The 19,702-nt window shown below is 36.9% G+C and overlaps 1 protein-coding gene across 2 annotated transcripts; it reads left to right on the top strand.

Moving 5' to 3' along the window:
* Positions 1-341: 341 nt before the first annotated feature.
* Positions 342-15,440, top strand: LOC121378884 (18S rRNA aminocarboxypropyltransferase-like). Of its 2 annotated transcripts, none has more exons than XM_041507241.1 (7): positions 342-403; positions 5,724-5,877; positions 6,660-6,855; positions 10,249-10,442; positions 11,309-11,485; positions 13,038-13,107; positions 14,478-15,440. In XM_041507241.1, exons 2-7 carry the CDS (start codon positions 5,742-5,744, stop codon positions 14,746-14,748), a joined length of 1,044 nt encoding a protein of 347 aa, XP_041363175.1. In that variant the 5' UTR covers positions 342-403; positions 5,724-5,741; the 3' UTR covers positions 14,749-15,440. The 2 variants fall into 2 exon arrangements, with proteins under 2 accessions (XP_041363175.1, XP_041363176.1); XM_041507242.1 differs by lacking the exon at positions 342-403 and adding an exon at positions 2,860-2,877.
* Positions 15,441-19,702: the final 4,262 nt, after the last annotated feature.

Genomic DNA, 19,702 nt, shown 5'->3' on the forward strand with positions numbered 1-19,702 from the left:
GTACTACCCTGTCTATGGGATGATGCATATAAAAGAAAGAAGGAAAGAAATATTTTATTTAACGACGCACTTAACACATTTTGCTTACGGTTATATGGCGTCAGACACATGGTTAAATAAAAGATTTCTTTTTCAAAGTTCAGGTAAACTTTCTATGGTAATTTTCTTTCAAATTCAAAAATGAAGGTAGCTCGGTTGCGAAAAGAGCACCCTTAACGTGATAGAAAGGTATGTGGATAGATATACTGTATGGAATGAGATTTACAATACTAGTAGTCAACCCAAATTCCTTCAGGAATGTCATGTTCTAATCAAATGGAGGGAAGTCCAAAAGAAGAAGAGGAATGGCTGCGCCTATACAGTCTGTTTCTCAGATGTTGAACGTGATAATATGATGATAAATGTAGGTTGATGCGGTGACAGTTCTTTATTTTCACCCACACCAATTGTTTTTAAAAATGTCATTTTATTGCACAGAATAATCTATGAAAATCTAAACTTTTATTTTGACCACTTCACTATTTCTTTTCTTGCCTCGTGTTTGTGGTTGCACACCACCATTAAGTTTAACAGATTAACCTGCTGTAGTTTTGACTACTCGGTGACGTCGGTCTGATGGATTAATTTTTGGAAACAATCATGTTGTGTGGGTACATAATTTTTACTCAAATATTTTCGTTTAAATATTTTTTATAAATTTATACAAAATAACAATCTAATTAAAATTAGCTCCACTATTACATGTGGATCTAAAGACAGCCAGTTGGAGCTCATGTCCACCAATCAAAACCTTACTTGCAGAATCCTGCCAGTGATTTAAAAATAATTTGAAAACATTCCAAATTATGCTGAGGGTATACGACATGTTTCGTGTGAATTACGAATGCCTTAAAACATGTTTTATTTTATAAAATAAATAATTTGTAATGTAAAACTGAAGACTGATTTAGTTTTTTTTAATTTTATAAATAAATAAATAAATTTTAATGTAAAATTGAAGACTGATAACCCACCCCGTACGTATTGGTATGGTTCGCTGTACTGCGGCCACTAAAATAGACTCGCCCGATTTTTTAGAATTTGTATGCTCCCAAATAACGTTATAAAAGGCGAAGTGTGATTGGTCAATATTTAAATTATTATTTACAGACGAAATGTTACCTGGACATTGGGGACTACGCAGTGTTATTAGTTTTAAATCACTGGCAGGATTCTGCAAGTAAGGTTTTGATTGGTGGACATGAGCTCCAACTGGCTGTCTTTAGATCCACATGTAATAGTGGAGCTAATTTTAATTAGATTGACAAAATAATGTAATATAATAAATATATAGTTTGTTTTGTTTAATGACACCACTAGAGCACATTGATTTATTAATCATCGGCTGTTGGATGTCAAAAATTTGGTAATTTTGACAAATTGTCTAAGAGAGCACACCTGCTACATTTTTCCATTAGTATCAAGGGATCTTTTTATAATATTAGACTTAGAGACCGCACCGGAAGACTGGTAGCGCCACTCACATCCGTTACACCATTGTCGAATGCAAGGTTTGAAAAGCACATGTTAGTTAACCAGACCTGTCAACCTTTAGTCAAGAGAAAGCAGGAGGTGTGTGTTGAAAAAGCAGGAGATTTTTTTAATTCACACAATTTAACCCCAAATCGCAAGATTTAAAAAAAACATTATTACAATAAGTTATATGAATACTATATAATGTCATATATACTTCTTAACCTTAGATCTTGGCATTAAAAAAAAATAAAAAATAAAAATCTTTTTTATTTTTTTATTTTTTTTATTTTAAAGTTTAAATATTATGATTTAATACATATTTAAACAAATAATAATATTTTATCCAAAAATGTTAAGAACATGAACAAGAAATAAAAAATTTAATTAGTACATTTACGGTATTACACTTACAGCCTTACAGGTTGCGTTACATTATCATTTGTGGTTAGTGTACCTAAGTACCAAAGACAAATTTATATAAATCTTATAAATTAATATTCAGTTTTTACTATAATGAGGAACGGTGGTGTGGTACTTATTTAAAATCATTATAATGATGCAATAAACATTGTATTTTCATTAATCATAAGTAAAACTTCATGACGGACATCGTGTGAAATATACCGGAATTGTACCCATTTCCGTGAGTAACTTTATGTCAATGTCAAACACAACATTTTTTAATTGTACAAAAATAATTTCTTGAAGAGTACCCTTATAACCAACATTTTACTGCACAAACATACAAAATTAACTGACACAAGTATGTTTATACAGTTAATTGGTCTTTTCGTTGTCTTGCTGTGACGTGTGATTTTAACAAGCATCGTGTGTATCGCTGTCAACTCAGAGTCTGGCAGTTCAGATTCGTCATAGTTGCATTATGTAATCCAGTGGGAACACATTTTACAATTCAGAGATGTTATTAGAACTAAATTGGATAGGTTTTTTTTTTTATATATATGCAACACTGAATGTCAATACACAGCCTGTTGAATTAGCGGCAACACGCTTCGTGGCCATTACGATGACAACAAACATTATAATAACACGTCATTTTATAAACTCCATGTGCTTTTTTAACAATATAAATAGGCTATCCCACAATTCTCACTTCGGCAAAGGTTAAACAGTCGGGACAATTCGGCCTGTTACATTCTCAGAAACCGAAAGTAGTCGACATTTTCCGAATGAGAAAAAGAAGGTAAAGTTACTTCCCTTATGTTATTTTGACAAAAGAGGATCGATTTTTTTTTATGCTTACAAAAATGTCATTTAACAGGAGAAACTGTCTCCCGCACAGGTGAAAGGAGATTTGATCAAATACCGGGAGACTCCTGCGGAATCCGGGAGGGTTGACAGGTCTGTAGTTAACATCTATAAAACATTTATTGTTTAATATTGGAAGAATACCAGTACTTGTAACAGGTATAAAATACATTGATAAAACTTTAAAACAAATATAGAACTTGTGTTACTTGCCACTTTACATTTTATTCAGTGGCAAAGTGAAAAAATAGCGATATCGCATTTAATTATTGAAAAATAGTGTTGTTGTCGTTATTGCAAGTGTTTATTTTTGTGAGGTAATTATATTTATTTTATTACTCTTGCAGTACTTGACAAAATTTAGATGTTTTGATTTATTGTATAACTGTGATCGCCCGTTAACAACATCTTCCTGTTTGTCTGTTTACTACAATCCAAGATGGCGGATATTTGTTTACATTTTCAATAATTTGTTATTATGAATACATTTATTGTGGCCCTGACACATCTGTTGTTAGGGAATCACATAACAATAATCCCTATAACCACATCTTTATAATTAACGGATGTAGGACAAAATGTCACTGGAAAAAATGTCAAGTCAAAATATCAACTATTAAAGTGGAAGGAAAGAAGGAAATGTTTTATTTAACGACACACTCAACACATTTTATTTACGGTTATATGGTGTCAGACATATGGTTAAGAACCACACAGATATTGTGAGAGGAAACCCGCTGTCGCCACTTCATGGGCTATTCTTTTTCGATTAGCATCAAGGGATCTTTTATATGCACCATCCCACTGACAGGATAGTACACACCACAGCCTTTGTTACACCAGTTGTGGAGCACTGGCTGTAATCAATTAAAGTGGTACCCAGGTAAAAATGTCAACTTTATACTTAATGTGTAAAAAAAACACTTTTTAAAATCCTAACCATGTATTCTACGACTTTTCGTTTCACCAATTAAACCACTGTTTGCACACGTTTGACAATAACAAATAATGTGTTGTATACACCAAAGGACCAACATGTGCAAAATGGTGGGAAAATCTGCAATTTAATGACTGCAATGGGTTACAGGGCTTGTAGATTATGGTAGCCCCACTCCCATGGCTAGTGATATTCAGTGTTGGGCTAGTAAATAACTACTATTGCCATGTCCGACAGTTAGTGAAAAACAAAATTGTCAAATGTTGCAGTTAAGTCTATTTTGTAAATATGAATACCTTGCCACTACCCCAACCCCCAGTGTTAGTGTTTTTAAGCTCTATCTCGGTCTTTAAAGTCTTTAGGTGACCTATCGGATTATTACTATTATTTAGTAAAATTGTATTAACTTAAAGTAAAGTAGGACTAGTGAATATTTAATGTGGCCAGTAAATGACAAACTGTGGCTAGTGGATTTATATAGAGGATATTATATGAGAGTTGATGACAGACGATGGTTACAACATGAGTGCCTAAATTATCATATAATTTAGGCACAAGTGTCGTAAACATCGTCTGTCATGGACATGAATGTAATATTCTGTTTATTACCGTAGAACTGTCTTGCTAAATGAACATTCCAGTCATTTTTTACAAACTAACGTTTTCTTAACGGCGGAGTAATGTTTGTTCATTGATGTCTTGAAAACCAAATCACAACCTGTTCTAAAGTTACGTGATATTTATATGCCCATAAGTAAAGAGTACACATGTATCAACAGCTGTAAATTGTAAAGCATGTGTATACTAAAAAGCAAACAAATACACAGTAATTGAAATAATTAGTTTTGAATTTGAATGACGTCAGTATTCTAATGACGTCACTTTGCATCTCCTTACAATAACTATAAATTGGGTACATGACGTTTCCGTTTTAAGAATGCTGGAAAAATCCAGTGCAAAATTGCTATTGATTTTTTTTTTTTTTTTTAACATTATTAACGCACCTGAATGTGTTTGAAGAAAATCTTGTGATTAAAACATTGTACCTTTTATTAAATATGGCTTTAAAGTGAAATTACGGTAAGATATGCTACATTTATTATGTACGAAGCCAAAACAAGGGTACTAAAAGTGACTCGTCGACCTTAGTATAGATTTCTAACAGTTGTTATATTCATAATTAAGTGTTTGATGTGTCACAACTACATCGTAATATAATACAAGTTATCATAAATAATCAATTAATGTTTTATTAAATTAATTAAAAACACGTATTTGTCATTACGGCATGTGATCAGCTTACACTCGAGATAAAAATGTATTAATGAAGAAAGTAGTATCTGTGGAATGTCGTGTCAGCCAATCAGAAAGAAATGTACTCTTACAACAGCCAATCGTTAAACGACAATGTCAGGAGGACATACGATTTAGTTATGACATACGAGGGAAATCGTACGATAAATATGACCCTCGTTATGCTGTACCTCGTAAGAAATAAAAAGAATTATAGAAGCCCTGGAGTTATTTAGATACTACATGTATATAGTCATCAAAGAAGGACGGAAGGAAGGAAATGTTTTATTTAATGACGCACTCAACACATTTTATTTACGTTTATATGGCGTCAGACATATGGTTATGGACCACACAGATATAGAGAGGAAACCCGCTGTCGCCACTTCATGGGCTACTCTTTTCGATTAGCAGCAAGGGATCTTTTATATATGCCATCCCACAGATAGGATAACGCATACCACAGCCTTTGATATACCAGTCGTGGTGCACTGACTGGAATGAGAAATAGCTAAGTGAGCCTACTGACGGGGATTGATCCCAGACCGACCACGCATCAAGCGAATGCTTCACCACTGGGCTACACCCCACCTTCATCAAAGAAAGACATAAACTTGTCATACTCAAAACTTTTTAAATAAATATATTTTCATATTTGAAATATTAGCTTAATTATTTGGTTTTGTCATTGTACTGATCGTGTTTTCAGAGTTACCGGTAATACTTCATGATGAGAAAATCAAAGGGTCAGAAGGATAGAGGTCATGGGAGTAAACAGAACTTGAAAAGTGACCGACGGAAACAAAGGCAGCACAAGTTTGATGAAGACCGATTCTGTGATGACATGACTAGAGCTCTTCAAGGTAAACTTTATATCAAACTGGATAAATGTTAGATCTGTAGATAGGAGATCTTTGTGATGAATGTATATTATGCATTACTGAAAAAACTTTTTTAAAGAATTTTCTGTTAATAGTTCCCTGCCAGACCAACCAGAGGGGACTGTAGGTTTCTGTTTGTCCGTCTGTCCCACATATCATTTTCCGGAAAAAAAATTCACAATCCCTTGAAATATTGAGCTGAAATTTTGTGTATAGCTTTATTAAGTTGTACTTTAATGGTGATTATCCCATTTTTAACAGAGTAGTGGCCCTTGAACTTAGGAGATAACATTTTTTGTTCCCTGTACTTTTGTTTTTGCAATGCCTCAGTATACTGAGCTGAAATTTTGTGTATAGGTTTATTATGTTCTCTTACAGATCAAATTTGACATTCATGACAATTTACTCATTTTTCACAGTTATGGCACTTGAACTTAGGATATGAAAAATGTACTTGATTACTCATTACATCACCTGAGCCCAGATTTTCAAAGCTATCTTAGTGCTACGATATCGTAAAACCATCATTGTGACATTATGACTGTTTTATGATATCATAGTGCTAAGATAGCTTCGAAAATCTTTAACCAGGCTATAAATACTTAACAAAAGAAAGAAAGAAATGTTTTATTTAACGACGCACTCAACACATTTTATTTACGGTTATATGGCATCAAACATATGGTGAAGGACCATACAGATAATGAGAGAGGAAACCCGCTGTCGCTACTAACTTCTTAACAAAAGAATGTTGTTCTCTGTAGAGGATGAAGATGGGGAAGCAGCCATCAAGTTTCCGTGTCCGCTTGCCATGTGGGATTTGGAACACTGTGACCCCAAGAAGTGCACTGGTCGCAAACTCTGCAATCTGGGTTTGGTTCGGAGGCTGCGGTTACAACAGAGGTTTGATGGGATCGTGCTGTCTCCCGTTGGAAGTCGGTGTGTGTCTCTAGAGGATAGGTACGTCACATGCTTTTACTTGCAGATCATTTCCACATGGACATATTAATGATAAAGCAGGGGCCTAATTCACAAAGGTCTCTTAGCAATCTAATTAAAATTAGCTCCACTATTACATGTGGATCTAACACCAGCCAGTTGGAGCTCATGTCCACCAATCAAAACCTTACTTGCAGAATCATGCCAGTGATTTAAAAATAATTTGAAAACATTCCGAATTATCCTGATGGTATACGACATGTTTCGTGTGAATTACGAATGCCTTAAAACATGTGTTATTTTATAAAATAAATCATTTTTAATGTAAAACTGAAGACTGATTTAGTTTGGGGTTTTTTATAAATAAATAAATCATTTTTAATGTAAAATTGAAGACTAATAACCCACCCTGTATGTATTGGTATGGTTCACTGTACTGTGGCCACTAAAATAGACTCGCCCGATATTTTTAGAATTTGTATGCTCCCAAATAACGTTATAAAAGGCGAAGTGTGATTGGTCAATATTTAAATTATTATTTACAGACGAAATGTTACCTGGACATTGGGGACTACGCAATGTTGTTAGCAATCCGATTAGTTCTACTGGTCTAAATAAGGCATTCGTAATTCACACGAAACATATCGTATACCCTCAGGATAATTCGGAATGTTTTCAAATTATTTTTAAATCACTGGCAGGATTCTGCAAGTAAGGTTTTGATTGGTGGACATGAGCTCCAACTGGCTGGTGTTAGATCCACATGTAATAGTGGAGCTAATTTTAATTAGATTGGTCTCTTAGGCTCTGCTAGACAACAAAGCATCCTCTTTGCAAGTCTTTTAGCATTGCACTGCGAGATCGCAAAGTTACGAGAGTTTAGTGAATTAGGCCCCAGGTCTTCTAGAAAATGGTAGCCCCACTCCCATGGCTAATGAATTTCAGTGTTTGGCTACTAAATAACTAATATTGCCATGCCCGATAGCTAGTGAAAAAAAGGTCAAATTCTGCAGTTAAGTCTATTTTGTAAATATGAATATCCTGCCCCCACCTATCTCCCCCTTTTAGGTGACATATCTAATTATCACTATTTAGTAAAATTGTATTATTGTAAAGTAGGGCTAGTGAATTTTTAATTATGTCTAGTGGATTTTATAAAAATTCTAAAGAGTTATCTGTGTAAATATGTCTCTCTTTTGCGAAATATAAAGGAGAGATATAGATATTACTTTTCTGGTGGTGACGGTGGTGATGGCGTCAACTATTGTGTTGGCGCCTCATTCTCAAGTGTGTGTGTTGGCGTCTCATTCTCAAGTGTGTGTGTTGGCGTCTCATTCTCAAGTGTGTGTGTTGGTGCCTCATTCTCAAGTGTGTGTGTTGGCGTCTCATTCTCAAGTGTGTGTGTTGGCGTCTCATTCTCAAGTGTGTGTGTTGGCACCTCATTCTCAAGTGTGTGTGCTGGCGCCTCATTCTCAAGTGTGTGTGTTGGCGCCTCATTCTCAAGTGTGTGTGTTGGCGCCTCATTCTCAAGTGTGTGTGTTGGCGCCTCATTCTCAAGTGTGTGTGTTGGCGTCTCATTCTCAAGTGTGTGTGTTGGCGTCTCATTCTCAAGTGTGTGTGTTGGCGTCTCATTCTCAAGTGTGTGTGTTGGCGATACCTCATTCTCAAGTGTGTGTGTTGGTGCCTCATTCTCAAGTGTGTGTGTTGGCGCCTCATTCTCAAGTGTGTGTGTTGGCATCTTGGCGTCTCATTCTCAAGTGTGTGTGTTGGCGCCTCATTCTCAAGTGTGTGTGTTGGCGTCTCATTCTCAAGTGTGTGTGTTGGCGTCTCATTCTCAAGTGTGTGTGTTGGCGTCTCATTCTCAAGTGTGTGTGTTGGCGTCTCATTCTCAAGTGTGTGTGTTGTGCGCCTCATTCTCAAGTGTGTGTGTTGTGATCCCTCATTGGTTTGTGCTCATCCTGCCTGTGTGTGTTGGCGCATCTCAAAAGATCCCTTGCTGCCTTCTCAAGTGTGTGTGTTGGCGCCTCATTCTCAAGTGTGTGTGTTGGCGCCTCATTCTCAAGTGTGTGTGTTGGCGCCTCATTCTCAAGTGTGTGTGTTGGCGCCTCATTCTCAAGTGTGTGTGTTGGCGCCTCATTCAAGTTCTCAAGTGTGTGTGTTGGCTCATTCTCAAGTCTCATTCTCAAGTGTGTGTGTTGGCGCCTCATTCTCAAGTGTGTGTGTTGGCATCTCATTCTCAAGTGTGTGTGTTGGCGCCTCATTCTCAAGTGTGTGTGTTGGCGTCTCATTCTCAAGTGTGTGTGTTGGCGCCTCATTCTCAAGTGTGTGTGTTGGCGCCTCATTCTCAAGTGTGTGTGTTGGCGTCTCATTCTCAAGTGTGTGTGTTGGCGTCTCATTCTCAAGTGTGTGTGTTGGCGCCTCATTCTCAAGTGTGTGTGTTGGCGCCTCATTCTCAAGTGTGTGTGTTGGCGCCTCATTCTCAAGTGTGTGTGTTGGCGCTCATTCTCAAGTGTGTGTGTTGTCATTCTCAAGGCGCCTCAAGTGTGTGTGTTGGCGCCTCATTCTCAAGTGTGTGTGTTGGCATCTCATTCTCAAGTGTGTGTGTTGGCATCTCATTCTCAAGTGTGTGTGTTGGCGCCTCATTCTCAAGTGTGTGTGTTGGCGCCTCATTCTCAAGTGTGTGTGTGGATGGGTGCAGGACGTAGCCCAATGGTAAAGTGCTTGTTTGATGTGCAGTCAGTCTAGAATCGATCCCCATCGGTGGACCCATTGGGCTATATATCTCGTTCCAGCCAGTGCACCGTGACTGGTATATCAAAGGCTGTGGTATGTGCTATCCTGTCTTTGGGATGGTGCATATGAAAGATCCCTTGCTACTAATAGAAAAATGTAGCAGGTTTCCTCTCTAAGACTATAAGTCAAAATTACCAAATGTTTGACATCGAAAAGCAGATGGATGATAAATCAATGTGCTCTAGTGGTGTCGTTAAAGAAAAACAGAAACAAAACATTCTCAGTCAACAATTATAATATTGCAAGACAAGCACAATGTGTGTCTTTCTGATTGTGGGGCGGGATGTAGCCCAGTGGTACAGCGCTCGCTTGATGTGCGGTCCGTGTAAGATCGATCCCCGTCGGTGGCCCCATTGCGCTATATATCTAGTTCCAGCCAGTGCACCACGACTGGTATATCAAAGGCCATGGTATGTACTACCCTGTCTGTGGGATGGTGCATATAAAAGATCCCTTGCTGCTAATCGAAAAGAGTAGCCCATGAAGTGGCGACAGTGGGTTTCCTCTCTCAATATCTGCATGGTCCTCAACCATATGTCTGATGCCATATAACCATAAATACAATGTGTTGAGTGCGTCGTTAAATAAAACATTTCTTTCTTTCTTTCTTTCTGATTGTAGAGAGATCATCGCGGGACATGGTGTTGCTGTTGTGGACTGCTCGTGGGCCAGACTGGACGAGACGCCGTTCACCGTGATGAAAACGCGCAACCCTCGACTTCTACCCTACTTGATTGCATCTAATCCCATCAACTATGGGCGACCATGTAAACTCTCATGTGTGGAAGCGTACGCTGCCGCATTTTATCTCACAGGTTTGTGCTGTATGTACTGAAAGACAATGATGTACAGGATTGAAAATATTGCCTGGGGCAGGACATAGCCCAGTGGTAAAACTCTCGCTTGATTCGCGGTCGGTTTGGGATCGATCCTCGTCAGTGGGCCCATTGGGCTATTTCTCGTTCCAGCCAGTGCACCACGACTGGTATATCAAAGGTGGTGGTATGTGCTATCCTGTCTGTGGGAAAGTGCATATAAAAGATCACTTACTGCATTGGAAAAAATGTAGTGGGTTTTCTCTGATGACTATATGTCAAAATTACTAAATGTTTGACATCCAAAAGCCAATGATTAATGAATCAATGTGCTCCAGTAGTGTTGTTAAACAAACCAAACTTTACTGTAGCTTGCCAAATGCTAATTACACCAGAATTTGGTTGATATATTTTGTTATTATTTTGCTAAAATGCTAATTTGAAAATCATCTTCCCTTTAAAGGGACATTCCTGATAAAATTAAATATTTCTCCAATTAAACTTGCATATTAAATATATGTTCTTGTGTAGAATATCAATGTCTGTATATTCAATGTGTTTCTGGTCGTCTTAATATTTGTAAGAAGCCCAAACCCAAACCCAAATATTTTAGGAAATTAAATTAAATTTAACCTAGTACAAATTAGAATGATTAGAAACATGTTTAATATACAGCCACTAATATTTTATGCAGAAAAATATATTTGATATGTAATTACAATCGTTGAAAAGTCTCTGTCAGTCGATAACATCTTAAAAATTGCAGCAAACTCAGGAATGTTCCTTTAAGGATCTACAGTGGATTGCTCTGCTGCTATTCCCATATGGAGAGAGCTGCCTACTAACAGATTAGCTTTTTGTTTCAGGTTTTAAAGAGTTAGGTGAACTGCTGCTCAGTAAGTTCAAGTGGGGAGCTTCATTCTATAAGGTGAATCGTGAACTTCTCGATAAATACACCACCTGTAAGAGCAGCGCTGAGGTGATCGCTGTACAGCAGGAATACCTGGCTAGTCTGGAAGAAGAGAAACAGCGGGTTAAGCCTGGTGACTATCTAACTTCTATGCTTGTACCAGTGTTCGACATTTTTAATTTCAACTTATTTCTGTGCTTATATCCAATTAAGGTTCAAGCATGCTGTCCTGGGCACACACCTCAGCTATCTGGGCTGTCTGTCCAGGACAGTGGGTTAGTTGTTAATTGGTTAGTGGTTAGTGAGAGAGAAAAGGGTGTAGTGGCCTTACACCTACCCATTGAGCCCTTAAGAACTCACTCTAGGTTGGAGTCGGTACCGGGCTATGAACCCTGTACCTACCCGCCTGCAGTCCGATGGCTTAACCACGACACCACCGAGGCCGATAGTGTTCGACAAATGTTTGAGAAAGTAGCACTTACAGAAGCTTTGGCTAGTGCCTTGTGGATGTATTATGGTAATACAGTTGATAATTTCTACTAGCCCAGCCCAAAAATTCACTAACAGGGACAGAGGGCTAGTGGTTTTGTCGAACCATGATTTTGAGTGAAGGGAAGAGTTTTATAATAGTATTTTTTAGTTGCATATTCCAAATGTAATCAAAGGGAGACTACTCTTAACATGATTAATTTATGAGGCCAGTTTTGGAGAAAAGTGTTTGTCCATAGTAACACGGCCAAATCGTAGCATATAAAGCTTTGATATAAACATGACACAAATTTTTCTGTATTAAAAACCTTTTACTGAGTACAGTGGCAAAGCCATGTTATGTATTCAGCTCCATACTCTAAAGAACACATAAGAATTATTTGTAATTTTAAAAAATGTATTGTTGTATAACACAAATTGTATAAAATTGCGTAGCGTAGCGAAACAAAGCAAATTGTATACTAAATTTACGACTGTTATACGTCAATAAATTCATGAAAAATGTCAAACAATTTTTATAATTCCAAACAATACGATTTATTTAAAAATACACATGAATTAGTTTCTAACATCCTTTCCAATAACCTGTTGTATGTAATGACGTCCCATTTGACGTAATGATGTCATTTTTTGAGGTTTATCAAAGGATAGCATTACGTTTTTTAGTGACCTCGTCCAATCAAAATAGAGTAAATGGTATAACGGCGGGAAGTTTATAATTATTTTGTAATGCATTATCCATAATTACTGAATGATTGAATGGTAACTTTCAGTAAATCAAGTCCCCATTTGTTGCTAGTTCTAAGAACTATCACTTGATGAACATTTATTCCAAGAATGAAAGCAATTCATGAAAACATTCAAAAGTTACAAGAAATGTAAACAGTAATTGAACACCCCCCCCCCCCCCCCCCCAACATTTTGGAGCCATCTTTAGAAAGATTCATGAATGAAAACCAAGTAGAGAACCATTAGTCAAGTTTTAAATAACCCTGAACTTGCCCTGATGTGTAGAGTGTGTGTGTGTGTGTGTGTGTGTGTGTGTGTGTGTGTGTGTGTGTGTGTGTGTGTTGTTAAAAGATTAACCTGGAGACCAGTCAGATATGAAAGCGACCTATTAAAATAATTGAGAGTATATGTTTGCAATGATGGGTTTTGATTAAGGAAAAAACTTATTATTGTTTTCCATTTTACAGACTTAACTGACATTGATATGTCTCTGGAACAGTGCAACCCAAATCGGTGTCTCAACATCCCAGAAGACAGGTAGGGGTAGCTCACAAGTTTACTTTTAATATTAATTCAAGGTTTGTGTTCTTTATGTATGCATGAAAATAAACCCAAATCCAAGCAGAAAATTCCCATACATTTCATCATATAAAATTCTGCGTCATATTTTAATATTAAACAATTCAGTATGTTTTTCATTTCATCTTGTAGTGGCTCTGTATAACAACACTTACATGCATGACAAAAGTGTAGAAGTGAATTGATGAATGTAACTCAATAATGAATAATGTTAAAATTAACATTAAAACATATTGCGTTTTAAACCCATACCAAATCGCAAAACATTTTTTTAAATAGTGTAAATAAAAAGGACTGTTTACAAATTTCCATCAGGTTACATAGGTTAAATCTCCTGGGCATATTAGCCCATCTTTGATGGTTTGTATTGTAGTATGATGTAGTTGATCTGTAAATGTTTCGTTTGCAAAGGATATCTTTCTTATCAATTCATATAGGATCATCAAACCTTGCATGCAAATACAACTTGGGATGGCTGTGTGTTGCACACCACAATTAGGTCACAGCGACCTACTTTTCTCGCATTACTGCACATTAAAGAAAATCCATGTCTGGACCATATCTTCCTTTCAATTAATCAAGATCATCAAACCTTGCTTGCAAGTAAAAATTGGGATGGTGGTGTCTTGTGTATCATAACTAGGTCACTGCAACCTAATTTTTACGGGCGAATCATGTACCTCACCAGTACCCTTGTTCCATACAGGGATGAATGCAACTGATGGAACAGCTAAGGTGAAGCACCTGTGCTTCTGCCTTTAGTCTTGGCGTACTGCATTATTGATTATTTCAAAGTGAAACTGCATACCTTGGCTGTTCCAGCATTTTGTGTTCTCTCATGATTAGATAGTAGCTTTAATCTATACAATTTGATGATCATTTCTTATTTCCAAAATTGTTTTTTTTATGAGAATTGGTATGGGTTTATAACTATAAATATTTTTTTATACAACTTTGAGCATTATACAGTATATATTTATATGCCCTTTCGCTGCAAATGGACATACAAATCTTATTCACACCAGGGTCACTTGATAGGGCATTTTAACTATGTAGCTTTTCAGATCATGACCCAGTTGAGCTATCATTTTGAGCTGTATTTCAGAAATATTTGCAAACTATAATTTATTTTGAAAGAGGCAAACTGAGGGTATAGAAACAAGCATTCACTACAACATCATGTGCAATCACAAATGTATATATCTTGTGGAACACTTATACTGCTTTTACATTTTACTCTATCCTGCATGTACATATATATTTAAGCATAAGAAATGCATATTAATTTATTCAGAGCAAAGTCATAATTATTATCTTCAATATTTAAGCTCAGAGGAAGAAGACACTGATGATGATGATGATGATGATGATGGTGATGGTGATGATGAAGGAGCTAACGACGATGAAGACAAAAAAATTTCTGGGAAGGAATCACCTAGTATGTTTGTTAAAAGTTTACCGAAAGAAAACAATGGGGACACAATTGGCTATCAGTGTGAATCTTTAGTATCCTTATGTACTAAAAATCAGGATACCACTGCAGGTGACATTGAAACTGGAAGTGAAGATAGGACTAGAATATCCTTATCACCAGTGTGAAAATACTGTGTTCTCAAATACTGGAAATAAGGATACTTCAACAGATGACACTGAAGCTATTGTTTTCTGTAGGTAAAGAGATGGGTCTAAATTATCATATTATATCTTGGAATACTGAAGATAAGGATTAAGAGATGGGTCTAAACTATCATATTGCATCTTGGAATACTGAAGATCAGGATAATTCTACAGCTGACATTAAAGCTATTATTTCTGTAAGTAAAGAGAGGTCTGGACTATCCTTATCAGCGTGAACTTTCTGTATCCTTGAATACTGAAATACGGATAAGTGTACAGCTGAAGCTAGATTGTTTCTGGATGTAAAAAGATGGGGACATAACAGTGGCATAGAAAGGTGCCAAAAAATGGGGGGCACACACACACACACACACACACACATGTATGTATGTATGTATATATGTATGTGTGTGTGTGTGTATATATATATATATATATATATATATATATATATAGTGGACTCTGTCTAAACCGGATTCTGTGTAATCCGGATCTCTGCGTAAACCAGTCCATTTCTAAAGTCCCGTCCAGCTACCATTTATCTCTTTGGTATAAATCTCTGCCTAATCTGTATTCTGTCTACTCCGGACTCCGGATCAAAAATCAAGAACGAAAGAACCGTTCATGCATTAATTACCTCTGTCTACACTGGATTGGGATTAACGATGGGCTGCTTAATTAGTTGAACAATGATCATCAATTGCCAAGTAATCATGACGCCGTCGCAAGATCAAATACAAAATGTAATCGCACTCGTGTGAAGTTTACTCTTATTGCGGTAGGCCGTTAGATCAATCGAATTAATATTAATGTTTGTGTTGATACCTAACTGATTTCACTCTTATGAATTCGTCGAGTTATACTTGTCAACCTAACGCATGTGTAAATAGGTGCGAGTCGCTTGTATATCTTGTGTTATCTTATTTCATTTATAATGGCGGAGCGACCCAAAAAAATGGCAAATGGCAATTTCGTACGTACGAATAAATAATATTTTAGGAAATAAAATGAAATTTAACCTAGTACAAATATTAGAATGACCAGAGATACGTTTAATATGCAGCTATTAACATTTTATGCAGAAAAATGTATTTGATATGTAATTACAATCGTTAAGTCTCTGTTAGTTGATAATATCTTCAAAATTGCAGCAAACTCAGGAATGTCCCTTTAAGTATATTTTTATGTCTGTGAAATAATCGATTGCAAGTCTGGCTTGTATGATTGTGTTTCCCAACAATCCATGGGTTCAAATGTCATTGTTGATCGCGAGTTGTCGATCATTCAAGAACCATAACTCTGGATGAACTCGTCTAAACCAGCCCTCTATGTAAACCGGACTATTTCGACGGTACGAAGTGAGTCCGGTTTAGACAGAGTCCACTGTATATTAGTGTTTGATATAAACCATCGCTGCTGCTATTGGATCAAGAAAAGTGCCCTCCCCCCCTTTCCTACGCCAGTGCATAATTCAGTTGGTACATTAAACAATATATATGCCAACTGTATTTTGTTGTCATTTTGTAACAATGTTGCATCGCAATCATCCCATAGTTATAGTATTATTTGTCCAGCTGAATATAGAATTTGAATAATGTTAGTTCTAAGTTGTATTCATGAGTGGAGGAGGTGGGATATAGCCCAGTGGTAAAGCATTCGCCTGATGTGCAGTCGGTCTAGGGTCGATCCCTGTCAGTGGCCCATTGGGCTATTTCTTGTTCCAGCCAGTGCACCACGACTTGTATATCAAAGGCTGTGGTATGTGCTATCCTCTTTGTGGGATTGTGCATATAAAAGATCCCTTGCTACCTATGGAAAAATGTAGCCGGTTTCTTTTCTAAGACTATGTCAGAAAAAGGAAATGTTTGACATCCAGTAGCCAATGATTTGCTTTAGTGATGTTGTTGAACAAAACAAACAATATTCATCAGTGGAGATCTTGATGAGTGTCTTCATTTTGATGCCACAAGTTAAGTTTGTGTCAAATAAAAATATACTAGTATTTACAAGGAAAATATTTAAGCATATAAATAGTAGGGCTATATCAATATTCCAACACTGTGGAAGATGTTTGATAGTTGCTGTTTTTGCTTTAAATTGCGAACAAACAGACTTGTTTTGCAAAATACAAAATGAGTAGAAGTTAGAAGTGTATGCAATTTGAATACTCGCATACTCAAAACTACAGTTAAGAACACAGTAAAGATGAAGATTGAAACACAGCTAACTATGTTAAATTGCATATTAAAAGAAAATATATTGAAGGTCCTTGATCAACAATTGTTGACATCTGATTTGGGTTAAAATGTGATATTGTTTAGACTATCTTCACTTCATTGTTATAACAGGGCATGCCATTTGAGATAATCACTTTTGGAACAGACCTTACATTTTAATGACAGTTACCTGTATGGTAGGTTTTATATTAGTCGGTGGAATAACTTTTAGCTCAAAGTTGAGATCCCTATTGGCAGTGCTTCTAGAACTTTATAAAATTTCACTAGCCATGGGATCAGTCATTTTAAAAATGTACTAGCCATGATTAAAAATTCACTAGTCCTACTTTAAATAAATATAATTTTACTAATAGTAATAATCAGATATGTCGCCTAAACAGGGAGATTGAGCTTACAAATCCTTAGATTGGAGTGGAAAGAGGGCAGGATATTCACATTTACGAAATGTGTAAATGCAGCATTTGACAAGGTTTTGTTTCCAATAGCCGTCGGGATAGTTATAGTAATTATTTACTAGCCCAACACAGTATCACTACCCATGGGAGTGGGGCTACCATAATCTAGAAGCCCTGCCTATTGGTCTTTGTGATATACTAGTCTATAGATGACAAAACTTTGACGTCATGAGGAGTACAATCCATTTTCAAAATGCTGTAACTTTTTAGATCACCAGAGTTGAATGCTCTGTAGATCTGTTGCGATACTTTACACATTGTTGAGCACTCGCTTAAGGTACTTGCCTTCGCAGGATTGATCCACCTATGTGAATCGATTTCAGCCAATTTTTTTTATTTTTTCCAAACAGTGCACCACAAGTGGTCAAAGGTCGTGGTATGTGCTTTAATCAATGTATTCTAGTGGTATTGTTAAACAAAACAAACGGTTTGTTTTCCAAAATTACTTGTCCAGTTTCAACTAAATTTGTAAATTTGGTCATTCTGAATCCTCTTCCCCCCCCCCCCCCCCCCCCGGGTCGATGGGTGGGGCCCAAAAGGGGAAACTTAAGCCAGTTCCACTTAATAAATGTATGATCGACATTTCGTTATTAATATCTAAATGAAACGCCTCACCCTGAATTAAAAGTGTAGCACATTTTTCTGAGACAACTCCTAATCTAAGAACACCTGCATAGTGAAAGTGACAAAGTCGTTCGTGTTAACAATGTGTACTGTGTACAATGTAGAAGATAATAAACAAGTTGCCATTTATTACCGGATTTATGTCTGTAGTGAAATAATGTTTAGTTTGTTTAGAACTCGTAAAAATCTTCTATTTTTGTTACCAATGCATATACCCGTATATACATGATTATATTTATATAGAAATGATGTTTAAGTGAGTGAGCTACATGGTCTAGTGGATAAGCTGCTGGACAATGAAGCTGACAACAGTGGTTCAAATCCTGTCAAAGCTGGCTCACATATTCATTCTTTCTCATCTGCCTACCATTCTCATCTTAATATAAAAAAACTTTCAAGTGTATTGCTATTACTTTGTATCTTATTCACGATTGCTGATAATTTCAAAAATCAAAGTTTCTGTTTATTCTCAGCAGATGTCTTCAATAGATTGTAAAATACATGTAGTATTTTATTACAAATTTAACAATTAAAAACTGAGAGGTTTAAATGCAAACTCTCGAACCTCGTGATGTCATTGTGTACATTTGCCAAATCGTGGCATAGTCATTGAATTGCAAGTGCCAAATCGTCCAATAATATTGTAACTTACACCAATGCATGGTTTTTATTTCCCCAGTTATAAGTGCCTGCTTGAGTAATAACGAATTGTGTACTTGATGTATGTAAAAAAGTTTGCTTTATTTAACGACGCCACTAGAGCACATTGATTTTTTATTTTATCATCGGCTATTGGACGTCAAACATATGGTCATTTTTGACACTGTTTTTAGAGGAAACCCGCTGTCGCCACATAGGCTACTCTTTTTACGACAGGCAGCAAGGGATCTTTTATTTGCGCTTCCCACAGGCAGGATAGCACAAACCATGGCCTTTGTTGAACCAGTTATGGATCACTGGTCGGTGCAAGTGGTTTACACCTACCCATTGAGCCTTGCGGAGCACTCGCTCAGGGTTTGGAGTCGGTATCTGGATTAAAAATCCCATGGCTCGACTGGGATCCGAACCCAGTACCTACCAGCCTGAAGACCGATGGCCTGCCATGACGCCACCGAGACCGGTTTGATGTATGTAGTGCATACATGACATACGTAGTGTATACTTCATTACTGCTTGTACTCCGTAGTAGTAGAAAACAGCCTTGGCAAGTTCTTTTGGTTTTTGCCTCATCTGGATGGGCCACCGAGCATCCGAGGATAGAAGTGTCATTTTGGGAAGATGACGGAATGAGTAATGTTTCGAAGGCCACTCATCGTCACTGTCAACATCTGTTTCACGAGCAGCATCCGTCTGATCTGCAGGTTCATACACGAGTTAGCCGTCTTCGCGTTTCTGCATACGTTCACAAGCAGCATCCATTTGATCCATGAAATTATCTTCTTGTTTCGTGGTCACTCTTTTGTTCGTATGTCGTTTTGAAAATTTGCAGACCAAGACGTCGTCTTCGTCACTGCTGCTACTGTCCAGTTCCCTCAGAATGACCTCAGTAAAACACGTCTGCTCACAGCCCTTATATACATGTCAGTTTAGTCACTTCACTGATGGTATCCGTTTAGGTTG

The sequence above is a fragment of the Gigantopelta aegis genome, chromosome 8 (genome assembly GCF_016097555.1).
Source record: "Gigantopelta aegis isolate Gae_Host chromosome 8, Gae_host_genome, whole genome shotgun sequence".
NCBI classification, from domain to species: domain Eukaryota; kingdom Metazoa; phylum Mollusca; class Gastropoda; order Neomphalida; family Peltospiridae; genus Gigantopelta; species Gigantopelta aegis.